Raw genomic sequence first — 18,746 nt, forward strand, 5'->3', positions numbered from 1 at the left:
AAACATAGTACAGAACTGGGTACACGGAACATGCGGCAGAACTGGATACATGAAACATACTGCATACAGAACTAGGTACATGGAACATCTGGCAGAACTGGGGTGCACAGAATGTGCTGCCCAATTGGGTGTGCGGAATATGGTGCATTACAAAGTGCATGGAACATGCTGTAAAGATAGATAGATAGATACTTTATTCATCCCCAAGGGGAAATTCAACATTTTTTCAGTGTCCCATATGCTTATTGTAGCAAAACTAATTACATTAACTCAATATAAATATGATATGCATCTAAAATCACTCTCCCAAAAAGCTTTAATAAATAGCTTTTAAAAAGTTCTTAAATAGTTACTAAAGTGCATTGAGTGGTAACTTAAGCTCAGTCCTAACCCCGGCACTTTAACATGTCTTGCCCCTGGTGGTTGAATTGTAGAGCTGAATGGCGTTGGGGAGTAATGATCTCTTCATCCTGCATTGACAGCTACCTGCCGCTGAAGCTGCTTCTCTGTCTCTGGATGGTGCTGTGCAGAGGATGTTCAGGGTTTTCCATGATTGACCGTAGCCTACTCAGCGCCCTCCTCTCTGCCACCGATGTCATACTGTCCAGTTCTGTGCCCACGACAGACCCCGCCTTCCTTACCAGCTTATTAAGACGTGAGGCGTCCCTCTTCTTAATGCTGCCTCCCCAGCACGCCACCACAAAGAAGAGGGCGCTCTCCACAACTGACCGATAGAACATCTTCAGCATCTCACTACAAACATTGAATGACGCCAGCCTTCTGAGGAAGTACAGTCGACTCTGTGCTTTCCTGCACAGGGCATCTGTGTTGGCAGTCCAGTCTAGCTTCTCGTCTAACTGCACTCCCAGATAAAACACAATAAGAATTGCCATTTCTACTCATTTCCCAATAAACGTTTTTAATGTATACAATATAAAATGTGGTATATTTAGGACAGTGCTTTGTTAGGACAACTAGGAAAATTAAAGGCCACTTTGACGATGTTTAGATACCTAAAAGTGGAATGTAAGAAGCTAATTTTTGCATGTAGACATTGCCAATGTGTCCTTCTCAAGCTATAGATTCTTTGCTTCTGAAATGTATCAAACCTTTGCTGAGTATAAAAGAGTTTATCCAGTCTAATCCTACTTGTTGCTGACAACTACTGTATGTAAAACATACCAGCTGACCTCTTGCCACTGGCTGAATGAATGGAATGGTCAGCATGGGCTGATGAACTGAATGGCCTCCCTTTGTATTGAGTCTGATGAAAGCACTTGTACAGCAGTGTGTAACGTGGTACATAATCTGTTGCCAAATGCAAACAATGTGGCCTGGATGCACCTTCGTGGCAATTAGAGATCTATTGCTCATCTGCATATCTTATGTTTAAATAAAGAGTAATTGTTTTGGCAAATTCCTGTCATTTCCCTTGAGGTTATAAGTAGTGTAGCAGTAAATTACTTTCTTTACTTAGCACTATTGTAAAAAGATATTAGCCTGTGTAACAAAGCAGGAAGGCCAAAGTACAAGATTTCAAGTGTAGACAGTCTTGTAATGTGCTTATAGAAGTATAGAATTTTGCAGTATAGGTTATGTATTCCCTCTGTCTTCTCTGCAACAAGGTCATCCACAAACCCACTTGTCCAGGTAGACCCACTGTTTCAGCTTGTTCCTGTCCCACTGAACTCATATCTGCATCCCTCGACTCTGTTTTATCCTCCTACTTCAGCCTCTTCCCCCCAAACCCGTGACACTTCACACGCTCTGGATCTTTTCAGCGATTTCAGATTCCCCGACCCCCATCATCTTATTTTCACTGTGTGTGTCCAGTCCCTATACACCTCCATCCCCCACCAAGAAGGCCTCAAAGCTCTCTGTTTCTTTCTGGACCAGAGCCAACCAGATTCCCTCCACCAGCATACTCCTCCGCCAAGCAGAGCTCTAAATAATTTCTCCTTTGGCTCCTCCCACTTCCTTCAAACATAAAGGTGTAGCCATGGGCACTCACATGGGTCCCAGCTTTGCCTGCCTGTTTGTCGGCTACATACACTGGTGACCGTCCCGCACTTCTCTGACAGTACATTGATGACTGCATTGGTGCTGCTTCCTGCACCAATGCTGAACTCGCCAGCTTCATCCACTCAACCTCCAACTTCCATCCTGCCCTCAAATTTACCCGGTCCATATCCGACACCTCCCTCCCCTTTCTCGATCTTGCTGTCTCCAGAGATAGAGACAGTATCCACTGATGTCTGTTACAAACCCATGGACTCTTACAGCTAGCTGGACTACACCTCATCCCACCTTACTAGCTGTAAAAATGCCATTCCCTTCTCTCAATTCCTCCATCTCTGCCGCATCTCCTCTCAGGATGACACTTTTCATTCTAGAATGAAGGAGCTGCCCTCCTTCTTCAAAAAAGGGGCTTTCCTTCCTCCTTCATCACCATTGCCCTCAATTGTATCTCTTCCCTTTCACACATGTCTGCTCTCACCTCATCCTCCCGCCACCTTCCCAGGGATAGGGTTCCTCTTGTTCTCACCTACCACACTACCAGCCTTCGCACCCAGCACATAATTCTCCGCAGCTTCCGCTATCTCCAACGGAATCCCACTACCAAGCACATCTTCCCCACCCCAACCCCACTTTCTGCTTCCCCCAGGAATTACTCCCTAAGTGACTTCCTTGTCCATTTGTTCCTCCCTACTGATCTCCCTCCTAGCACTTATCCTTGCAAGCAGAACAAGTGCTGTACCTGCCCCCATGCCTCCTCCCTCACTACCATTCAGGGCCTCAAACAGACCTTCCAGGAGAGGTGACACTTCACCTGTGAGTCTGTTGGGGTCATCTACTGTGTTCGATGCTCTAGGTGTGGCCTCCTGTGGATTGGTGAGACCCAATGTAGATTGGAAGACTGCTTCCCCAAGCACCTACACTCTGTCTGCCAGAGAAAGCGAGATCTCCCAGTGGGCACCCATTTTAATTCCACTTCCCATTCTCATTCTGATATGTTAATCCATGGTCTCCTCCTCTATCATGATGAGGCCACTCTTAGGTTGGAGGAACAACACCTCATATTCCATTTGGGTAACCTCCAACATGATGGCATGAACATCAATTTCTCAAACTTCCAGTAATTGCCCCCTACCTTCACCACTCCCCATCTACACTCTCTCAGCTTATCTCCCTGCCTGCCCATTGCCTCCCTCTGATGCTCCTTCCCCCTTTTCTGTCTTCCATGGCCTTCTGTCCTCTTCTATCGGACACCTCTTCTCCAGCCCTGTATCTCTTTCACCAATCATTTTCCCAGCTCTTTACTTCCCCCTCCCCCTCCTGGTTTCACCTATCACCTTGTGTTTCCCTCTCCCCTCCCCCCCGCATTTTAAATCTACTCCTCAGCATTTTTTCTCCAGCCCTGCCGAAGGGTCTCGGCCCAAAAAGTCGACTGTACTCTTTTCCATAGAGGCAGACCGGCCTGCTGAGTTCCTCCAGCATTTGTGTGTGTTGCTTGGATTTCCAGCATCTGCAGATTTTCTCTTGCCTGTCACTATTTTCTTCCCCTTCATAGTTGTTATTGCATCTGTTTTCATCAAACATTCAGCTTGCACATCTGTGGCAAAATAAATTGCTAGCTAATATTTTACAGACAATTTTCTCACCCTTTTGTTAAGAAATTGAACTTTGGGTCTCCCATTCCAGTGAAGACCTCCCGCGCCCAACCCCCCCACCCCCCCGCCAAGCCATCAACGGCAGGGAGGCCATCGGTGACTTGAGAGACAAAGTTTTCCTCATGTCAGTAGCTGAGGATCCAGTCCTGATCTGCTTCTTACTGGAAAACATACTGCCAGCATTCTACACATGGGAAAATTAATTAAAGCACGCTAGCCAAACACATAACTCAGCATGCTTTGAGCTGATGGAGAGTTTACGGAGAACCCTTAAAGTTTATTAGAAACATAAGAGGCAGTCATGCTCTTGGCATGGAATGTTATTAAGAAAGAATGCAGGTCACAGAATTAGGCTCATTGCGTTATACCCCTATGTGTGGCCTATACTCTTGGCGGGTGAGACTCATTGGTAGAAGAATGTATTTACAGAATCTCCACAGTTTAGCCATGAGTGAGCATCTGACACATCAATCAACCAAAAATTAGTCTCCTTTAGTTTTAGGTTTCAGAACATGATTTTTGTCTCATTGACACGATTAATTACTGTTAATATACAAGTTTATTTTTAATTGGGTTGTTCTCTGACCCTTACCTGATGAAGAGGGCTCTCTGATGTGTTACTCAATACTCCTGTGCAGTGTCCAAAGGCAGGATCAGAGTCGATGGCCACATAAGTGATAAAATCAGCAGTTCAGTTTGGTATTAGAAATAGTCAGTAGTGACAATCGTATTTGCAGATCTTATATTGGGAGCACTTTAGTTGGGCCTGGGAGACTATTAGCATTAGAGAGGAAGGGACCTTCAGCTCACTGAGCCTCCATGAACCATTATGAGTTTGAAGTAGCCTCAGTGAAGACATCTCACACAGCAGAGATACATGTTGGTGTAACATCCCATCACTCTGTTGATTTTAAGAGGATAAGCATTTCTCAAGCTCATAAGACATCACAGCAGAGTATAGGCCTTTTGGCCCACAACGTTCTGCCATTCTTTTAACCTACTAAGACTAATCTAACACTTCCCTTCTACATAGCCCTCCATTTTTCTGTCATCTGTGTGCCTATCTAAGAGCTTCTTAATGTGTCTGCTTCTACCACCACCCTTACCCCTCTCAAAAGTACTTATATATGACGATCCCACTACACTTTCCTACAATCACCTTAACATTATGCCCCTTCATATTAGTTATCTCCACCCTTGGAAAAGTCTCTGGCTTTTTGCAATCTATGTCTCTTATCATCTTGTGCACCTCTGTCAACCTCAACATCCAAAGAGAAAAGCACTAGCTCATTCAGCCTGTCTTGATAAGATACACGCTCTAAACCAGCAAGCACCCTGGTAAATCTTACCCTTTCTAAAGCCTTTTACATCTTTCCTCTAATAAGGCGACCAGAACGGACCACAATACTCCATGTGTGGTCTAACCAGAGTTTCATAGAGCTGCAACATTACCTTGTGACTCTTGAACTCATTCCCCTGATTAATGAAAGCCAACATGTGATATGCTTTCTTAACCACCCTATCAACTTACACGGCAAATTTGCAAAATCTATGGTCATGGACCGCAAGATCCCTTTGTTCCTCCACACTGCCAAAAATCATGCCATTAACTCTGCACTCTGCCTTCAAATGCAACCTTCTACAATGAATCACTTCACACTTCTCTGGGTTGAATACTATCAACTATGGAAGACCATGAGCCAGCACGTCAGAATGGGACAAGGAGATGAATTGAAATGGGAGACCACTTTATTGAGCACCTTCACTCCATCCACCATAAAACGTGTGACTTTCCAGTGGCCAGTTCAAGTTGAATTCCCATGAAAATTCAACACCTTACTTCATCCATCTATCACCTCGTAACTCCTTACTTCGCCCCTCCTCACCCACCTTCCCACCTTCGCCCTCATGATTTCACCTGCCAGCTTACATTTCCTTCCCCACACTCCCCCCAACTTCTTGTTCTGGCTTCTGCGCTCTTACCCAGTCCGATAAAGTTTCTCGGCCCAAAACATTGAATGTTTATTCCCCTACACAGATGCGGCCTGACTTGCTGATTTCCTCCAGCCGTTTCCTTAGTGTGCGTTGCTCAGGACTTCCAGCATCTGAAGAATTACTTGTGTTTGAGAATTTAATCTGGGGTTTGTTCTCGGGAGAAAGTCTTTCCTATGTCAGTACAGAATTAATGCATGTTAATGAATTCTTCATCCTGTATGATCATTGGATTGTCTGCATTCTTGTTTCTGTCTTATTCTTTGCTAAGGCCACACATGTAGCCAGATGCCTTTGAACTGCAATCAGTAATTACTGGACAGTTCAATGTGTAACACTGAACTTGTAGCACTAACTTTGTCACTTAGAAAATTTATTTCAAAACATATCAGGGCATTAAGCTATCAGATACAGAATTAAGGAATGTGGATCTTCTTCCTCTTGAACATATTTTGAGTAATTCAATTGATTCATGGTGTTACTGCGTATTTCTCCTTGTTATCCTGGAATGGTTGTTTTCATGAGTTTTTTTGTAGTGGTTTCTCTTTGGCAGATTTCCCACTGTGTTACTCATTAATTGGCAAAATGTGATTGGGGAATGAAAAATAAAAATGGAACTGACGCAGAAAGTAAGGCATTAGAGGAACAGGAAGCACCACAAAAGAAGATGCCCACAGCTGCATGTGGCATTGCACACAACACTTTGCATTGTGTCCAGATACCTGCTGTAATGGGTTTCACAGAAGAATCAAAGAATGGTTACATGGAAGGACACACTTGGTGCACTGAGTCCATGATCTGACAGTAATCCAGCTAGTGTTACTCACTATGCGTCTAGCTACAGCACGACAAATTCTTTCCTCCCAGACATGTATTTAGCTCCCGGCTGAACACTACAAACAAATCTGCCTTCACTACTAACTGTGCATTCCTATCATTTGCTGGGCAAAAAAAAACTTACCCTTGTATATTTCTTATTGTAATTTTTAGTATTTTATCTCTCACACTGTAATGTTGCTGCAAAGAAAACAAATTTCACTACATATGGCAGTGATAATAAACCTGATTCTGATTCTGAATAACTAAGTCTATTTACTCAAGGAAAGGAAAACTTGATGCTAGAGAAATTGCAAAACATTAGATTTTAAGACATGCAAATTTATTAAAACACTCATTTAATAAACTACAGTACTCTTCATAATTTAAGTTGTAAATATTGACATCCCATACATATAGAAAAAGGAATAATTTACTGTACAAATTATTGCTTATAATATCTTCATATATAATTCCACTTTCTTAATGGAGAATGGGAGACATGAAAGGAGCTTAAGAAGTTCCCCAGTAGAATATAACTTTACACCAGATATCTGCGTCTTATCTTCCAAAGCATGACCAAGTAAAATTGAAGATAATTTCAGTTTCTAAATGCTTTAGAAATATTTATGTATCCAAAACACATTTCTCAATAAAATAAATTCCACATTTTGTAACTTCTTTCCAGGAAAGACTTATCTCATTATATTCTCTCTATATTTTGTAGCAAGTGTCTAACATTTATAGACAATATTCTGCCAAGATTAGCATTTGGCACTTTTGTGGAGATTTATATTAACATATCTGGAAAGGCCTATCAAGAAAAAAAGCTTAATTCCATTTTCTTATGATCTTAGAAAGGAATTTCTCTCCCCATGAACACTTTCCACTTGTTTTTTTTTGCTTATTGTAAAAGGGATCAGTGGTATTCCTGGCAATGGTTTCCAACATAAAAGAAAATGCAATCCTCCCTTTAATTCAAAGATTGGTTCTAAGTGCTTCCCAACCATCCTTTTCCTTAAAGTTGTTGAATTGTGCAATGGTAGTGTAAAATGTACCTTATGTTTACTGCCCATTTTGTTTAGGATTAATGGTAATTTTGACAGGTATTGTTGTTTGCTTTCCTCAAGATGGCCAAGGGGACTTAATGAAAAGTGATCTGATGCATTAATTGGATTCAAAGCCCCAAAAAAAGGGGAAACACAGAAAATGGGACCATTGGTCTGTCTATCCGACAATACACTGAACAGAGGCTCAGCCCTTACAGATAATCTTGGCCCAAACAGAGTTTAAGGGATAATCTGAGTCTAATCACAAGGTATAAAAAACACATCGTCAAATTATAATGATCATAAATTCCAATGTAGCAAGTGGAATCACTCTTTAGTTTTAGAAAACAAAGCTTAATGCAACACTAAAGGAACAGTCCTTAGAAAAATTAAGACAAGGGTGACAAAAACAAATTGGGACAAGTGACTGATTTATGCAAGTATGCTTTCATTGTCCAATGACCACAATAAAATCCAGTATATGAATCTCTATTGGATACCAATTTTGCAAAACTGGCCTTTACAATGCATTGTAACTTGAATACCAATATGATCTATATAATGCAGATTAAGAGTGTATTATACACTAGAATTTAAGGTTTCACGACTCATAGAATTATTGTGGCATAAAAGTAGTCTATTTGGCCCTTGAATCCACATTGTCCTCCAGTAAAGCAATCTCAACCCAGTCCCCATTTTTCTTTCCACAGCTTTGCAAAGTGTATTCCTTCAAATGCCTATCCAATTCCCTCTTAAGAACTCTAATTGATTTGTTTTCAATGAATTTCAGATATTACCAATGTCAAGACAAGATTTTCCTCTCATCTGTCTGGGCCTTTTGTCCAGAAGATTGAATATGTGCCCCATTTCTGAACTATCCTATCATGATGGCAGCTTTCCTCTGGTTACACTGTCTCAACTCTGTCAGTATAATATCCAGTAGTCCAGAAACCTACTCATCCTGCATTATCAAAGCTTGCTGGATAATTAGAATTTTACTGCAAATATAGGAATTCATTCTTGTAGGCCTGAAATGTCAATTCTGTATCGATTTTCCCTGCGTAGGCTGCCTGGCTTGTCGAGAATTTCCATTTTACTTAATATTCATACAGACGACTGATATTCGAGTCCATTCAACCATTGAGTCTGTTCCAGCTCACACAGCAATCCTTTTCCCTCCACTACTTTCCCTTGTAATCTACACTCACCATATTCCCATCAACTGCACCCTCCTACCATTCCAAAGATACCATCATCCATCTGATTTACAGTGGCCAATTACCACTATATATGGAGTACCACTGGACATGGGAGCAACCCAGTGTATCTAGAGAAAGCCCATATGGTCACAGAAAAACTTCACACAGGCAGTGCCAGAGACAGGACTGAACCCAGATCATTGCATCTGCAAAACTGTGGCCCTACTATCTATGCCATTGTGCCAGCCGTCTCCTCCCCTTTAACTTTATCCATTTATTCCAAAGTTTCTGACGGTGTCAAAAATCCAAATCTCAAGTGCAAGAGCCCTATTCCTCAGTGTCAGATCAGTAACAAGGCAACGTACAGGAGTAAGGGAGAAATTATATCTGAAGATGGATAACACAAGGTACAGTCTATGATAATGGGGAGTGCAGTGGTTTGATCTATTATTGATCGCCTCTGAGGTGAACACTTATGGCCTCAAAACCCCAGCAATGTTTATGAATTTAAAAAATGCCATTGATTGTCCAGAGCTCTCAGAGGCCAGTCAGTCAAAATCCAAACTGCATCATGACTGCAGAATATTTCAGTTTGTTGGAATTTATTCCACTCAGCTACATTAATACCGTAATGTTCACTTAATAACAGCTAAAATGGAAAAGTCTGGGGCCAGAGCAATGACATGCTCTCAACCAAAGTGAGGCAACAGGCATCGTAGGAAAAGCAGGGCCAATTATCTCAAATGAAAAATCTAATGAGCAATCACTAGGCCTAACCGCATTCCAATCAATACATCACCTTGTTCTTGATAAACACAATGACATTTCAACAAGTCCAAATTCTTCCCACACACTAATGTTAACAAACAAAAATCGGGAAAACATCCCATGCAAAGTAAGAGATAAGCCATGTTCTACTTTAATCATCTTTGCTCAATTACCCTAATTAAAAGCCAACTTTGGCAGAAGAAATAACAACAGTGCATGTAAGAACATTCCTGACGAAGGGTCTCGGCCCGAAACGTTGGCTACTCTTTTCTCACGGATGCTGCCTGACCTGCTGAGTTCTTCCAGCGTTGTGTACGTATTCTTTGATCCACAGCATCTGCAGTTGTATTTTTATGCCAAGTATGCAGACCTGTTCATTCTCAAAAAGCTTGAAAATTCATGTTGCCACTCACATTCTAAAAGTAATTAAAAACTCGTCCAGAAATGCAACCTTTGAAATGTATTATAATGTGTAACTTCAAACTGGATCCCACTGGCAGCTCTCTAAGTCCTGTGTTGCAACATGAGAGACCCTGTATTGTTCACGGGATCCTTTGAAGAAATATTCAGGAATCTTACAGGTGACACTTTCACAAATGGGCATGTAATGCACTTTCACAATAACTCGACCATTTAAAGCACACTTCCAAAGTCCAAAACTAAACTTGGTCCTTTCACTGCTGGACTTCATTCAGGCTGTAAGTGTCAAGCCAATACAATAAGATGATTATTTAAGGATGTCAAGGGACTGAATCCATTTTTCTGTGTGACTCCGTGCCTCTATCCTGTTCAATAACCTGTTTCATGTTACTTCTCTGAATATTAAATGTACTTTCTCATTTTGGACTAAGTCTGTATGAACTTATACAGTAACATACACACCTGTGCGTTGGAATATCAAGGAAGCTCTTGTTGACATTTTTGATATGTTTTTCACACCTTTTACTGGATACGTTTCACATTGACCACCTGAGGTGGATATTGTTTCATTTCCCCCACAGTAATTTTTCTTAGTATTACCAGTGCTCCTCAGAAAAATAATCCCACTGAGTTGTAAGATGACATAGGAAGATTCTGACACTTTACCAGTAGGTTCTAGCACATGTCAAAATGTCATCACTCATTAACTCTGATTAGATGGTGGTTTAAAAAGCCAAATGCTGCAAATATATTCAATTTTTTTCTCATAAAATAATTTATTTCAACCTTGCTTAATTTCAGTGCATTTATGATTAATGTAGCTTAGGGGTAAAAACAATATTTTTCGTAATCCTGTCACAATATATATACAACAAAAGGGAGAGGTTTTTAGCAACTAGCAACATTCACTTTGGCCTTTGATGTATTGAAAAGGCTGACTGTTTGTAGCAGATATCTGAGATATTTAGCCTGAGGTTTATTAGCTTTGGTCTATCTTTAATGTCTGGCAGGGTGTAATTTCATGCATGACTAGCCCAGAGCTCCGAACACTGACATTTACCTCAGAAGTGAAAGACGCCATTCTGTCTCTATTCAGGTGCTGTTCTGGTGCACTGTACTGAACTCCCACAATCAGCAGCACTTCCTTCCGATAGAGAACCTGTACATACTCTTCCTTGCATCGCACTCTCTTTGAATTACTATTAAGGGTTCTCTTTTTTGGTAAATTAATATAAATCTTGACATCCCCAGCTAAATTAATCAGTTGCCAGAATAAAATAAAACATAGAACCCAACAGTACAGTAACTGCTCCTCAGCCGACGATGTTGTGCCAATCTTTCAACCTACTCTAAGATCAATTTAACCCTTTCCTCCCACATAGCCCTTCATTTTTCTATTATCCATGTGCCTATATTAGTGTTTCTTAAATGTCCCTAATGTATCTGCCTCTACCATCATCCCAATGGAAGCATATTGACCCCTTGACAAGCATGAAACAAGTGCTGGACATGCCCTCTTGGGAATCAAGATGGAAGACCACCTTAGTGTAGTATAAACTAGTATAAGAGAGACAGATGTTGAGAAAGCTCCAGATCGGGAGTCCAGAAGTAGGGATGTAGTCTCAGGTTGAAATAATTGCCATCTTGTATTGAAGTGAGAAGAACTTTTTTTTTCCTCACAGACGCCTCTAATCCAGCAATTAATGGATACCCAGACAGTGAATACACCTGGTGCTGAGATTTTTGGGCTTTAAGGATTATAGGGATTTGGTTAACATCATGCTGAGTTTGAGGATCAATCACGATCTCAGTGCATGATGGAACAGGCTGAAGAAGTTATATCCTTCTACCTATTCTATTTTAATAATTTACTTATTTAGAGCCCTTCCAGCCCAACAAGCATTCACTTAGCAACCCACCTGCTTAACCCTAGCCCAATGACAGGACAATTTATAATGACCAAGTAACCTACTAACTGGTACATCTTGAGAATGTGGGAGGAAACCAGAACACCTGGAGGAAACCCACATGTTTATGGGAAGGACAAATAGCTTCTGACAAACAAGTCCAGTTCCTGGCCTTCACAGTGGCTTAGCTAGTAAGCCCAGTGGAGTCATTTCTACTGACAGGAGAAGGGGAAAAGCTGGGTTACTGGTGCCTTAAAACCAGTCACTTTGGGCAGATGGGGCTCATCAGCCGTGGTTGACAGCTTATCTAGGAGAAGGAAAACTTTGAACTCAAACCGCTGCTGCCTTGCAGTTATACCCACTAATGGTGAAGGCTTCGGGAGTAAACACCAAGGGAAAAGTCCAGAGCTGGAGTCCCTAAGGGTGAATATTCAGTTCAATCTTGACTGGCTCAAACTGCAAGTCTTGTGACGCTGCTGTATCGGTCTCTGCCGTTCCTTTGGGTTCTTCAAATGTGTGGAGAGGGGGAGCCTACCGCATGGGAACAGCTTGCTCTCCATATCGCACTGTCCAAGCCTGTGAATCTAGACAGCTAGGAGGTAACATCCATGGTCAACTCCGATTGGCGGAGGTCCTCACTCACTCACATGGGAAGGACATAGGAACTTCTTACAGAAGGTGCCAGAATTGAACCCTGAACTGCAGAGAATGTCCCGAGCTATAATAGAGCTGCATAAATCACTATGCTACGGTGGCAACCATATTTTTTAACAAATCTATATCATATGTTTTTCACACCAAAGGCCAATATTAGGGGAATTAGTAAACTACATATAAACTATGCTTAAATATACTACCAAAATAAATGTGCTGTAAAGAAAATGTGGCAACTTTTATGGAGCAAGTCGATGAGAATGTGTGTCGGTCATCTCCTATACGGTGACTGCCTGCTGCCTCAGGTCCCAACCCCTTCCATGTTCCTGTCCTTCCACATCCAACAGTAGCTCATCCATCAATGATAATGAGGTGCCAGGGACAATTTCAGGCCAATGTCAGCACTCCCTCTACCATATAATGGCTCTGCACAATTGACTGGAAACAAGGAGTTTACAACATCATATTGAAAGAGCTTAATTAAGTTTGAACTTTTCACCCCTGTGTAGAATTTCTTCCTGCATTTGTACTGTCCTTAATGATACTCTTTTACAGATCGTCTTCAGGACCCTGATGTATTAATGCCTCCCTGAGCAATGGATGCTCTGCCTGACTTAACTGATGATTTCAACCAACAAAATCAGTTTGAAGTCCTTCTTCATTTTGGTGGTGGTTTAGTTACATAAGTGCTTTTTCTTGGAGATAAAGGTGCAGAATTTTCATCAATACCCAGGGTTATGAGAGAGTGTATGGAATAGGTGTTGAACAAGAGTTAGATGCTTTCCTCTTGTAGGGAAAGTCAACAACAGGCGTTAACAGTTCTCCTCATGAATCCAGTAACACCTTAGAAGTAGGAGCAGGACAGGAGTGCAAAGTGAAGTGTCCACCAGTGAGATGTTAATAAAGAGAGGAGTAAATTTAAATAAACAAAATTATGTATGTACACACACACACACACACACACACACACACACACACACACACATCCTTATTTTGGATTTAAGCTTTTCTAGAGAGGCAGGAGAGACATGATTATCATTACAGTTTGGCCATATGGAGACAACCCCAACATAACTGACCCATTACCAACTCACTCCACCAGACCAGCATTGCCAGCTGTAGCAAGTGGGGAATTATGTTTTGCACAAAGTCCATTCCTGGATTTTTATTCCCAATGGACGGCTGTTGTAGACATATAGAGTTGAATATATTCCTGGATCCTTCCTGTGATTCTTTCAATGTCCTGCAATCTGCTTGTGTGTGATACATCAAAGACTTCAAAGGCTAAAGTGAGCCTATTTCTGCTGCTTTTGCAACAGTTTCCTGCAGGAAACTTATATAGTCTTTTCCCAGAACTTGATTGTTCAAGAATTTAAGAGGAGGTTTGTTGTGAAAGCATTTTAATCTTCTGCAGTTGACAAGAAATAACCCGTAGAGTTCAACGAACTAGTGCAGTCAAGCATGGACTAGAAGAGCTGTATAGTCCTGGCATTGATTTGACAGAGGAATCATCTGCAAAAGTGTTCTTGCTCGAAGAATTGATTTGACACCAATCTGAATCAGTATCTAAGATTCTGAGAGCCAGATGAGCCAACTGTCCATTATTAGAGCCCAGTAGATCTTCAAGCAAATATCTATGAACTGTAGGAACACCTTGTACCAACATTTCCAAGACCTTGGATTTTTATTGGACACTTGTTTTGGAGATGCTAGTCAACTGGTCTGATGGTGTTTCGAAAGGACATGCAATAATGCCTGTGTCCGCTGTGAAGTGCTTAATTCAGTGAGCTTAAAGTCACCTTCACAATGAGGTATCAAAGTGCCAGATGTTGCAACTGAAAGATAAGTTAAAGGAGCTTTCATGTCGAGGACTAGTGGTGGTAGTTTCACATCAAGGACTAGTGGTGGTCTCTGTCATTGCAGTGGGTTAGTCACCCACAAGTGGACTTCGATCTCCATGCTGATCCTTCAGCTTTTTCTTAAAGAACAGTATAGTTGAGGGTTTGTAGGTGATGACCCAGGGTTCCGATGGGGATGGCTGGCTGCAGTTCTCCGAACTGTTCTGTGTAGGAATTCTACGAGATCTAAAGAAAATAAAAATCACATTTTAAATATTGAACTGCATTTATTTTCAACTCTTAGGCACTTTCCATCTCATTACATTAACTTCAATAATATTTTCCATTCATCACATACAGCTACAGGTCCATCATCACCTAAGGAGGAGAGGAAAGAGATATTGTTATGGTATTCACTCCCTTCAGAATGGATAAGAATCACTCATGGCATTCATTAATGAATCTGTGCATAAGGGGATAACTCCACATCGAGAGGGACAACAATTGCTTGAATTGTCCCAACTCTTTTGACCTTATGGTAACTCAGTGGCCACTTTATTATATGACTCCTGAACCTAATAAATTGGCCACTAAGCGTAGGTTTGTGGTCTTCTGCCTCTATAGCCCACCCACTTCAAGGCTCAAAGTGTTGTGCATTTAGAGATGCTCTTCTGCACGCCACTGCTATTTTTGTGGTTATTTGTGTCATCTTCCTGTCAACTTGAAGCAGTCTACCACTCTCCTCTGACCACTATCATTATCAAAGCATTTTCACCTACAGAACTGCTGCTCACTGGATGTTTTTTTGTTTTTCACATCATTCTCTTTAAACTCTAGAGACTGTTGTGCATGAAAATCCTGGGAGATCAGCAGATTCCGAGATACTCAAACCACCCTGCCTGGTACCAATAATCATTCCATAATCAGAATAACTTAGATCATATTACTTCCCTATTCTGATGTTTGGTCTGAACACCAACTGAACCTCTTGATCATATTTTTATGCATTGAGTTGCTACCACCTGATTGGCTAATTAGATAATTGCATTAATGAGTAGCTATACAGGTGTAGATAATAAAGTAGCCGCTGAGTGATGTACAACACAGAAATAGGTAAATTTGACATATTCAGTCAATACCGAATCACAGAAAAATCCCGTATGCTGCTGATTAATTTTTCCCTGTGACCTGTTCTTCCCGCATTCCATCAATTCTCCCTAGCAATCCTACCACGCACCTGCACATAAGGGGATAATAGTTTACAGGAGTCCGCTGAGACCTGGAGCTCCCAGGAGAAATCTATGCGGTCACAGGGAGAACATACAAAGTCCACACCATCAGGACTTGAGATTTGGATTGAACTCAGGTTGGTGGGTTTGTAAGGAAGTAGCTCTGTTGGCTGTACCATGGTTCATCTGAGGGACAATATGTTAAACATCTTAATTAAGCATGGATATAACTGTCATACAGACCAAGTTAACACCAGCTAAAGAGATGTGACAAGAACTTTCCTCCAAATCACCATCTTTCCTTTCATTATCTTTGATAGGTTATCATTGTGTGGTTTTATCACAGTTGCCTCAGCTAGCAGAAAAGCCCAGAACCCCGCAATGGGCGGTCCCAAGCCCAGCTGCAAAAGGAGGAGGGTTGGGCAAGGGTCTAGCAACCCCATCCTGTAAAAACCCAGAGCTACAGAAATGGCAACAGAAGCTCCAAAGGTATCATCCTGGGAGAGGAAGGATCTTCAAAGCTGGGCTGTGCCTTTGGACAACTGGAAAGACTTCCCAAGAGAGAGGAATCTGACGAGCTGCAGTTTATGGCCTATGCCCCAGTAGGGGTGATGGGCTTAAGAAGGAGATAAGGTCAGGGTCCAGGTAGCTCATTGTACTGAACCAAACTTACAAGGAAGATACCACTTACAGTTCAAAATCCCTGAAGTAGGATAAGGAGCCACATCAGACTAACTCAAAGTGTCAATGAATGACGAGAGTTGAAACAAGAGTGCTAGTGATCAGTTGACATTATGGCTTGAGAGGGGTCGCAACCTATAATTTCAATTGCTATTCCACTCCATAGATTCTGCCTGACCTGCCGAGTTCCTCCAGCATTTTGTGTGATGCTCTGGGCAACTCACTGAAACCTATTGTTTATTTAAAAGCCCAGACAGAGTGGACATGGAGAAGATATTTCCCATGGTGGGGGAGTCTAGGACTAGAGCATGCAGTCTCAGAATACAAGAATGCCCCTTTAGGAGGAATTTCTTTAGCCAGAGGGTGGCAAATCTGTGAAATTTTTTGCCAAAGATGGCTGCGGAGGCCAGCTCATTGGGTATCTTAAAGTGGAGGTTGATAGGTACTTGAATAGTAAGGGCATCAAAGCTTATGAGGAGAAGGCAGGAGAATGGGGTTGAGAGGGATAATAAATCAGAAATGATGGAACAGTGGAACAGACTCGGTGAGCCAAATGGCCTAATCTGTTCCTATGTCTTATGGACTTCAAGCAGCTATAGAATATCTTGTGTTTATGATGAACTACTGATCGGCTAACACGGATTAAGAAACAGTATTTTAATAAATAGTTTTACATTGGCCTAGATTTTGCAGGGAATCTTCATGAAACTGCTGACAATTGTCTGTGAAACTTTAGAACTCTCACCCACAAATAAAAGTTCCTGAACCTGAAGTTACCCAAATGCCACTGTTTGCCTATCTGCTCTTCAGTGCTGGATTGCTCAAAGAAGCACTCCTTGTAATCAGAAAGGTTCCCCATCACACACTGGGGAATTTATGGACATCCTGTGCTGGTTTCAACTCATTGTAGGAAATGTTTCATTGTTAGTTAGATTGGAGTTGTAATGAGGTAATCAGATCAAAGTTAGTTCTAGTAGATACCGTACTACAAATACTGTGAATATGATTAACTTGTAATAACCCAAAATATTTTAAAATATTTTAAAGTATTTATGCTTTTAAAGATCTTTAATGTCAATAGTTTTTGTATGTGTTTTGATAGTTTTGACTGTTCTGGCCAATCTGTGGGTGTGGCTTAGCTGTCAAAGCTTTCTCACCTTTTTTTTTATGGGTGGAGCTTGTTCTCCTCCACAATGTGTCCCAGATGGCCCATCTGGTGCACAGGGCCTCATGGTGAAGGAGTCGAGCACTTTTTGTTGCCCTTGCAGACTGCTGCTGCCTCGGCTGCACAAGGTAGTATGTTTGTACTTTATCCTGGCAGCCTGGGGTGAGTATCAACTCCGACCTGTTGAAGGCCTGAGGTATCAGACATTATAAACCAAGTCTAACCCTAATCCATTTACAAATTTATTTTTCACCTATTGAAAGACACTATACATAAAGTTGCATTTATTGGCATTATTTTTGTGGTTTGCTTTACACCTGGAATAATAATCAGAACAGCAGAAACACTGTCATCACTCAGCAGACATCAGAAATCTGCCTCATGCCCAAAACAGAAAATCTCCCTGAAATACATTGAACCACAAACTTGAAACACCAGCTTTTCTGATTCTAAAATTTAAAAGGATCAATGGATTGTTCAGGCCACTGTCTTCTTTGATGATTATATCTGTTCAAATGCCAGAGGCTCATCTGTGGTTGCTGTGGTCAATGGATGGTTTGAAGGCATTTACAGACGGGAGGGAACTGAAGGAACTCCAGAGGCTTTCAGCCCCATTATCAGGTATAATTATAAGCTGACAGTCCTGTCATTTTAAAGTCTTTACTCTTACAATACGTGAGGATGAAACTAAAGAGAGGTATTGCCATGGAAACTGTTGAACCATCAAAGGCCAAGTTGAGCTCTGTTCTTTACATTGAATGTACAAGTGCTTGCATTTAATTTGCCTAAGACATAAAGCCTGCCAATTGCAGTTAGGGGCGACTCTGGGGCAAATGGAAAAACAAACTCAGCTCTTGCTGGCTGTTTCTTCAATTGGGCTACCTTGTTGCAACTTGCCCTGTTTTACTGAGTAATTGAGGTCTTTTCTGACAAACCACTCTTGGAAGAATAACTAGTCAGCAGTTCAACATGCCCAGAGTTAAAACAAATAAAAACAATTGTCAATTGCTCCCCATGCTGTCTCCAGTTTTGAGACACAGGATAGTGTAGTTTCTGTACACATCAAACTCCCAACTCCAGTCGGAGGTGGTTTGTACTCTAGCTTAAATGCCGATCAACACCTCCACCTATTAACCTATCCCACCAACCCACCACTCTTCTCCACAGCCCCACAGCACCTTTTACCCTCCTCATCTACTGCTGCTTTATGTTTGCACTCCACACCTCATACCTACACTGACACAGTCACTGTCCCACTGTGTTTTCATAGGCCCTGCTGCTACCTAGAAGAGTTCCACTTGCCAAGAGTCACATCATGTATGTACATACATTAGTCCATATATATATATATATGCAA

At 41.5% G+C, this 18,746-nt stretch overlaps 1 protein-coding gene across 2 annotated transcripts in view; it reads right to left on the minus strand.

Moving 5' to 3' along the window:
- The window catches only part of kremen1 (kringle containing transmembrane protein 1), a 246,620-nt gene that overhangs the window by 19,590 nt on the left and 208,284 nt on the right, over window positions 1-18,746 (minus strand). The window contains exon 9 of one of the 2 annotated variants that reach the window (XM_059988315.1): window positions 6,866-14,560. The exons of the other annotated variant lie outside the window; for it this stretch is intronic. Within the exon in view, the coding sequence (XP_059844298.1) occupies window positions 14,404-14,560 (157 nt within the window). The 3' untranslated portion in view covers window positions 6,866-14,403. Of the gene's footprint in view, window positions 1-6,865; window positions 14,561-18,746 lie in introns of those variants that run through there. 2 annotated transcript variants of the gene reach the window in all.

Source organism: Hypanus sabinus, chromosome 13 (genome assembly GCF_030144855.1).
Source record: "Hypanus sabinus isolate sHypSab1 chromosome 13, sHypSab1.hap1, whole genome shotgun sequence".
NCBI classification, from domain to species: Eukaryota; Metazoa; Chordata; class Chondrichthyes; order Myliobatiformes; family Dasyatidae; genus Hypanus; species Hypanus sabinus.